The 8,800-nt window shown below is 39.2% G+C and overlaps 1 protein-coding gene across 2 annotated transcripts in view; it reads left to right on the top strand.

The window, feature by feature from the left end:
• The first annotated feature begins 1,812 nt into the window (after nt 1–1,812).
• tmem248 (transmembrane protein 248) overlaps nt 1,813–8,800 on the top strand; it is a 16,537-nt gene continuing 9,549 nt past the window's right edge. For both annotated transcript variants that reach the window (XM_062433482.1, XM_062433481.1), the window contains exons 1-4: nt 1,813–2,121; nt 4,079–4,237; nt 6,354–6,642; nt 8,687–8,800. The exon at nt 8,687–8,800 is cut by the window's right edge and continues 37 nt beyond it. In XM_062433482.1, coding sequence (XP_062289466.1) covers nt 2,119–2,121; nt 4,079–4,237; nt 6,354–6,642; nt 8,687–8,800 — 565 coding nt within the window. In that variant the 5' untranslated portion in view covers nt 1,813–2,118. The remainder of the gene's footprint in view (nt 2,122–4,078; nt 4,238–6,353; nt 6,643–8,686) is intronic.

Raw genomic sequence — 8,800 nt, 5'->3', positions numbered from 1 at the left:
CCGATTACGTCAAAAGTGGAATGGTGCACTTCCGGATTTTAGTCTGCGAAATAAAATCACATATCGCTGTTTAAGTGCATTATTAGATATAATAGAGTCTGTTTATAGTTAGGTAAGTGTGCAGCCCCTATGTATTAAACTCTCACTACTCGTAAATGTACGCTAGGTGCCCTGTATTCATTTGTTGTTGTTTTTTTTACAAACAGCGTGTATGCTTTATTTTGAAGTACAAATCGCAAGTTTCCGGTAAGTCTCTGTGAAAATACATTAACTTGACACATGGCTACAAGCGTGTGTTTCACAATGCTCGTTTGACTATACAAGCAGGCTAAAAACGAGTTTAAAAAAACGTAAAGCAAGTGCGGAAGGGACATAATTTGCATTCTGCCTAATGGCCAGCAGGAGGAGACTCCACTGGCTCCAAAATGAAGTCTGGTTGTATGGAAGTCTATGAGAAAATGACCCAAACTTACTTCTCACTTGATTTATTGCCTCAGTAAAACACTTTCTCAAAGAGTCTGTGGTCTCAATCGCTAGTTTCAAGTCCTCTTCAATATAACAAGATTGTAAATTATGGTCCTATTTAGAGTAAAATAGATGATAAAGCAGGGTATGCTTTGGGGCGTGGCTGGCTACCATGTGATTTTCAAGTCTCCACCACAGCAACATCAATATTAAAGCTTAGGTTCACAACCAACAATGATTCGTTTGTTACACTAACTACTTTACTTTAATTTAAACATGTTATCCACCAGCAATAGCATGCTAAGATTCACACAAAAAATGTATTTGGAAATGTATAGAAAGTTTATATTAATGGTAAATCCTAGTAACACATAGTCCACTTATGTGCAATGCTGCCACAGAGTCTGATGTCATGAATACTGGCTTGTGACACCAACTTGATGGTATTGCCAAAGGTTTCACTTTCATCAACTGTAACTAAAAGCAAACATAAGATAAGATTAAATATTTCCTTATTAGTCCCATGATAGGGACATTTACATTATTGCAGCAGAAAAGTGAACAGTTTAAATAGAGGAGCATCAATAAATAAAAATAATAATAAATAACAATAAATAATTAGTACAAAAGCAATAAAAACAATAGTGGTAAAAAAGTGATAAAATACCTGAGTTGATATAGTTATTGCACACTGAAATTATTAGTATACCTGAAATACTAATATTGTACAGTAGTGAACATTAAAAGTGAAGTTATTCGACAGAGTAACTGATAATGATAATAATAATTATAAGTTGCACACACACAAAAAACAGAATCTTAAAAGTTTGTATAATGTTTTGTGGTCTTCAAAAAACATTCTGATTTAGATATTTTACAGTTACTGAGAAAAAATGTGTAATTAAATTACAGATACAGATACTAATGTTGATGATTACAAAGGGGGTTACATCTGAATTCAGACCTTTAAGATTTTGCTCAGGAGGAGGGTTATGCCCTCATTTTTTAAATAATAACATGTTACTGAATATGTATTGCTGTTTTTAAATCTTTCAAAACACCATTTAAAAAATATATTTTGTAAATAAATCATGACGTGGGCAATATTATTATTATAAACAAGCACACAACACACAGCTCTTTTATTTCCGACGGTACCTTAATGCAGCACAAGCCTTAAAAAAAAAAAAAAAAACTGTAAACACACTGGACGCTCGATTGTCGTCTACGTAAATTACGTACATGTACACATCATCCAGTATTCGAACGTGTGATTTCGTGCGTAGATTACACAGAAATCCCGAGAAAAAGCGGCGCTGCGACGCTTCCACTACGCAGTGCGGGTACGTACGCGTAAAGGAGATGTCGGCAGGGAGGACCCGGATACATTATTATTGACGCTTTTCCAAGCTGTGCGCATGAGATATTTCTCACCAGAGCAGCAGTAAACAACTGAGCAAAAAGGATGGGAAGGGGTGCCCGCGGTGTTTCTTACGCTGAAAGCCTGGCTGTTTCCACCCAACACCGACTTTCGCTTTTCAGCCGCATATCCAAGAGGGACTAGCGAGCTAGCAGCACAAAAGCTACTGCCTTTATTGTGGCCCTCAACCAACCAACCAGCTAGCATCCGTCGCATGCATAAAAAGAGAGAAAATGGTGAGCACAGTTTATTTGTTGTTTCTCTCTTATTGAGCATTAGGCAGTGAAGCAGTTTGACATCTATCGTTGTCACATCTTTTGGAGCAGCTGTCAAAAGGGCCAGGTTTGCTATGTTAGTTTATCCTGCTGCAAGGTTGACAGCTTCTGTCACCTGGGCTGCAGTGTCTTTCTTGAGAGCCAGACTCAACACACCAGACATACCCAGACAACCCCCCCCCCCCCCCCCCCCCCCGCCCGCAGATAAAAGTTACCCCGTTTTAATTACTTACTTTATAAAGCATGCATTTAACCCCTGGGTCAGTTTCAGCCCCTGAAATTATGTAATTCACCTTGTTTTTTCCTACAAAATGTCAGCTTTTTGGGGTTAGTAGTCTATTAATCGCTGCAGCCCGTCGTGGGTAACATTGTGGATGTAGGATATACATGGGTCTAAAAAAGTAGAAGTGTTATGGAAAGACATACCGAGACAAACCCCCCCTGCAGTTAAAAGTTACCCAGTTTAAATTACTTACTTTATAAAGCATGCATTTAACCCCTGCGTCAGTTTCATTGTGGATGTAGGATGTGGGACGATGATATACACGGGTCTAAAAAAGTAAAAGTGTTATGGAAACTTTTCTTCTAGTTTCATGCTTGCATACAGATGAAAGTATGAATGATGACGAGGTAGAAAGACTTAATACACTATTCAGAAACGGTTTGCATGAAGACTTATCTTGTCTCCTATGCCACAGTAACTTTATGAGCCTATGTTAAGCGGTCAGAGGGGTGGGAGATTTTGGTCTTTTTTTTGACAAACTTTAAAGCAATTTGGTTTTTAAAAGTGGCTTGTCAGTCCCTTTCTCTGCCCCCATCTAGTTCCTTCTCTCTGATCTGTATTTTGTGCAGATGAATTAGGATAATATGTTGTATACTACGAGTCATCCTCATCATGTGTATTGTGCAATACCCTGATTTTAAAGTAGATAAAGTACCAGAGAAACAGTTGTTTGTATGTTTTAACACACAGGCTGAATAACCTTGCTGAAGACATGTTGGTTTAGATACTTTAAGGTAACCTCCAAACATGTTTTTTTCATGAAAAAGTTCAATTATTATGTTAAAATCCTTAAAATGACATCTCCTCTTTCTTCTGCTAGACACAAAATGCCTCCTACTTCACCATAAAGTCCATTCTCAGTGTTTTGTGCACTGGAGGCTTCAAGTTTATACATTAAACTTGTTGAAAGTTGAACATTGGACCAGCATTGACCTCCAAATTAGTTGTGATGTCACAAATCATGCATGCAGGCCCAGCCCTTGAAATCAGACTGTCAGCGAGCACAGAAAAACTTTCCACTTTCAGCAGGTGAATGTGAAAACAGCCTTCAAGTGTCAAACTGTGCACAGTGAAGCTCAAACATCCAACTGTAGAAGCAGGAGGAAAGAAACACTTAATACAAATTATATAAACCAACCAGTTTATTGGATAAATGAATTGAGTGGGCTTTAACGGCGGCTCTGCTGACCTATGTCCCATTAAATCATCGCACCACTACCAAAAGCATCTTGCAAAACCAGTTGAAGGTACTTGTAGAGATTTTAACAACACAAGTCCAAATACCTGAACGGGCCTAAAAGTACTGCAACTGATGAATGTCAAGCACTTCAGCTCAGGATGTACCAGCCTAAAAATATATTCAGTTGGAGATATCTTTTCAAGATAGTTACATAAGTAATTTTGTCTCATTTTGTGTGATTGTTGTGACTAAAATTAATGTTGCAAATTAACAAGAAACTTGCACATGGCTGTTCCAACAAAGCTTGTTTTTGCTGGTCCAGTTATTTATGCATCACTTGTTAAAATATTTTAATTAGAACAAAAAAGGGTTTTGAGAGTTCAGCTGTTGTTCCTGGTTCAGGTGAGACTTTGTTAGAAAGCTCTGTCATACATTGTGTATTTGTCCGTACGCAGGTGTACCTGTTAAATCCTATAGAGAACCTGAGAAGCTACATCAACAACCGTCCACCGCTGGTCATTTTTATGATCAGCGTCAGTGCAGTGGCCATCGCCTTCCTGACCATCGGCTATTTCTTCAAGATTAAAGAGATCAAGTCTCCAGAGTTGACAGAGGTGAGACGCACCCATGCAATACTCTAAAAACAGGTTAAATGATATGGTCTGCTCCATTTATTACTTCACAAATACAAGTAAAATGTCGTCATTGCTAATGCTAAATATCAGTTTATGACCTGTGTGGCTTACTTTATACCACAAGAATGCATTCGCTCAAAAACTTGAACCATGTTGCCTTTACCCTATGACCTATTCAGTAGTGGTTAGGACTAGGTATCAGTACTCGATACCTTTTAAGGTATCTACAGAAATAAATCGATACCAAGTTGGATCAAAAGGCTCCTGTCAAATGATTCCTGCACTCAATCCTTTTTGCACCCAGAGCTAGAAAATATGACTATTTGTATGGACTTGCTCACAGCCAATCAACACAAGCGTTCTTGGATTTAATGTGACGTGTGATTGGCCCACTGCCACAGCAGCTACAACCCGTCTGTGGTGGTGAAGTCTCAATGAATTTGAGTTAGCACGCTTAGCAGCTCTGCAGCCAAGATGACACCTAAAAGCTCTTAAGTGTAGCTACACTACACGCCTGTTATGCCGGATAAAAGCAAGTGCACAAAATATGTAATGGGTATTTAATGAAGTACTCAATTGGTATCGATATCACTTTAAGGGTACTTGGATTGGTTTGGTATCATAATTATTTAACCGATAACCAGCCCTAGAAGTGGTCGACCAATTAATCGGTCAGCCGATTAAAGACCGAGCTGACGCCTGCTCTCACGAGGCTGATCACTTTGTGAGTGATGATGATTCTTGTGGCAGAATAAAAAGTATTTCATTTAACTAATAAAGCCAGTGCTCGTGCTGATGAGTGTGCAGAGATGATCTGTGTGTATACACCAGTTTTTGGTAATATAAACACACAGGCCAACGTCTCGGATTTTACCTGACTATGAAGCAATCCTGTCAGACCTACTTAAGTAAACAGAGACATGCAGACATCATTAGTGTTTCATAAATGTTCATTCAAGTTGAGCAACTTTGTGTCTCATATAGTAATCTTGTTAAATTGTTTATATTATTCTATCAGATGCTCACACAAAAAAACCCCAGCAACAACATAATATCAGCATTATACATCTGCCATTGGTCGTCTTGCTGTTTATATATTGGCATCGGCCATTTAAAAACCAGTATCGGTCGACCACTACTATTCATCCTTTTCTACTCTCACCCAGTTGAGTCTGTAAAGATAAAATGAGCAACTAATTATAGTATAACAATTAAGAAAACTGGGTTCTCTTGATTCACTGTCAAGTAAATTTTCTCTGTTTAACCTAATATCACAAATTTGCCTCGGGGGTTTTTACAATCAAATCAATGCAACATCCCTACTGTGTTTTTTAAGTTTTGTTTATGTTTTAGCCCCCTTCTGATACTTAGAATACAATTTTAATGGTTTTAAGGTCCTAGAAATGCCAACATGATTTCTAACATCCTTCTTTGTGCAAAACTTCAGTTTTCAATCATGCACAGGTCGACTTTAAATCACATCAGTTAGCTCTAATGCGCACGTGGCTGAAGGGACCGTCTGGAGAGAATAAGAAGTCTAATCAAAACCAGACACGGGGAATGTGTCTGTGTGTGTGTGTGTGTGTGTGTGTGTGTGTGTGTGTGTGTGTGTGTGTGTGTGTGTGTGTGTGTGTGTGTGTGTGTGTGTGTGTGTGTGTGTGTGTGTGTGTGTGTGTGTGTGTGTGTGTGTGTGTGTGTGTGTGTGTGTGTGTGTGTGTGTGTGTGTGTGTGTGTGTGTGTGTGTGTGTGTGTGTGTGTGTGTGTGTGTGTGTGTGTGTGTGTGTGTGTGTGTGTGTGTCTGTGTTGTCTCCAGTGCTGGTACAATAGACATGTTCATGGAAATAAACCTTTCCATGTGGATCTCAACAGGAAGCATATGTAAATAGAAAACGCTGTAGGCCATAACATGGAAAATGGATTGTGAGTAAACCAGTAGATATGATACAAGCACGATAAGGTGTTTCCTGTCAACACATCTTAATAATATAACAAAGATAAATATGACTTCATTGACACGTCAGTGCCAGATGTTAATCAGGTAGAGGATGTTTAGTAAATCACAACTTATTGTTCTGTCCCATGTACTCTTTCTCAGGACTGGAACACCTTTCTGCTGCGCTTCAACGAGCTGGACTTTTGCGTGTCAGAGAATGAAACGATAAAGCACGGCCTGAACGAGTCGACCACGCCAGAGAGCATGGTTGTGACCAGCGGTCAGGCTCGTTCCAGCACCCAAGTTCCCCTCCTGCTGGAGGACTCTGGTCCCATCAACATGTCAGTCCCCATCACCCTCACGTTGGATCCCCAGCGCCCATTTGGAGGATACTCTCGCAATATCACTCACCTGTACGCCACAGTGCTGGGACAGCAAGTCGGCCTATCTGGTAAGTTCTCTTTCACATTAATATCAAGTAAGTTGTGACATGTAGCACAAGAAGCACCTGCTCTGCACATGAGATTTGTTGAAAAGGAGAATATAGTGAAGCAATATCCTTTAAATGTATTATTGTTCCTCCTATAGGTTTCAGCCTTACAAAGTGAACACTTTGAGCTTCCGCATACACCGTGTCTGCATGCTTAGGCATGTGTTTGTGAACGCCCCCCTTTTTGTCTCCTGTGACAACACACACTCAAAAGGAGAATGTGTGTTTTTCTTGCTCCGCCACCTCTGATGTGTCCTCGCTGTGCCAACCCACTGAGAGAAACTTTTAAAAGGATGCAAGAAATAACTGCGACATTGAACTTAACAGATTCCTGTCTTTCAGGTTTGGCCTTTAAACAACTAAATGGCAAACTAAAGTTTTACACCTCAAACCAAAAGGCTTTTAGCAGCTAAGTGTTGCATTTCTCAGTCAATACCAACCTTGCCCTTGTTGTCTCTGTCTTTGCTGTGTGTAACTAAATCATCTTAAAATGTGGGAGGCAATGCAATGTTTCACTTTTCACTTACAACGGTTGATAGTCAGGCAAACATACCTTCATCTTTTCCCATGATGGTCACCTTTGTTTTCAATTTTATACTTAACTTTGAAACAAATTAAACTTTTAATCAGAATAGACTGAACTTGTGTGCACTATGTGGAGAGCAAACATAGGTGTTGTGAGGACAAAAACTGTTGCATTTCGACATTTTATTACTTTAACTTTCAACTAGGAACAGATGAAAATGAATATGCTGTGTTGATGGCTCCATTCAAAGGGGATTAGACTCAGCGGGAAAGGTCACATTTCTATTTAATCCCATTCAGATTGGCTGTTTCTGTGGTTTTAGTCCTACCTTTGAAGATGTTCTAGCTTGGAACACACTGATAATTTCACCTTAGTTGCAGATAGAAGTCTTGATGTTATTATTGAATACTTTGGCTATATAATGAAAGTTGCTCTTGTTTGTCTTTCACTTTGTTGTGCCTTAGTTATTACAGGCTTAACTGCTTGCCCCTTTATTAAAATTTAAAGCCACTAGAATGATTGAGAAAAGCTATGTAAATATTTTATCACACTGAGTAAATAGTTTTGTCAGTTTGGACTTCCACTGAACAAGAGGCGAAGAGAATATTTATCATTCTTTTGTGATTACACCATTTGACATTTTCAGGAGCATTCAGTCTTACTGAAAGTTAAAAAATGGTGCAAATGTCTAATGAATATTTAATTTATTATTTACTTGAAAAGTTTCATACCTTATTTTTGAGTTGCTCTCATGAAAAAAAGTCACCTTTTAGAGGAAGCATTCCCTACATATGAAACACATACATGACCATTGTATCTTCCAAAGTGGACGAGCTGCAGCATCACAAAGCCGCAGCATGATGATATCAGCAGAGGAAGAAAAATAATTGTCAGAAGGCAGTGAACACCTATATGAATATGATTGGATGTTCCTGGGAGGGGTGTCGAACACGCCCACTTCTCCACCTTTAGGTTAGAGAGACTCATGATTGTACCCTCTTGGATACGTGTTTATTTTGACACAGCCCACATTTATCCCCAGTCACACCCAGGAATCCACTTAGTTTGACTGATAATCTTCTAATCCCTGGTTGCAGTTTCATAAATATTGCATGAGCCCACAAAATCAGTCTGTCATTGGTTATCGGGGGGAGTAGCCCTGGTATGACATCAAATACCGCTGCTCTGGCTCTCCCTGCTCTCCTGCTGTGGGAGTTGTATTCATACTGTTTAGATTGCTTTAGGCTCTAATAATTGCCTGAGAGCTGGGAGATGCCATGTCAGCATAACAGTTACAAGGATGAGGATATGCAAGTTCGAGGCATATGAACTGAGTTTGTGTATAAAATATAGAGCTTACTAGAGATACTAATGTTTTTTTCTTTTAGGGGTAGTTCAAAGCTGATGAGTAAACATGTTCATTTTATATTAATCAGTTATCTGCTCTCATATGTTTTTGTTTTTTTTGTGTGTGTTTAGGCCGGGAAGCCCATGAAGAAATAAACATCACTTTTACCCTGCCTGTATCCTGGAACTCAGACGAATGTGTTCTGCACGGCCACTGCGAGCAGGTGGTGTTCAGCACTTGCATGA

This window comes from Scomber scombrus, chromosome 14 (genome assembly GCF_963691925.1).
Source record: "Scomber scombrus chromosome 14, fScoSco1.1, whole genome shotgun sequence".
Taxonomy (NCBI): Eukaryota; Metazoa; Chordata; class Actinopteri; order Scombriformes; family Scombridae; genus Scomber; species Scomber scombrus.
Note: the sequence above shows the minus strand (reverse complement) of the source record. Positions and strands in the feature narration are given on the sequence as shown.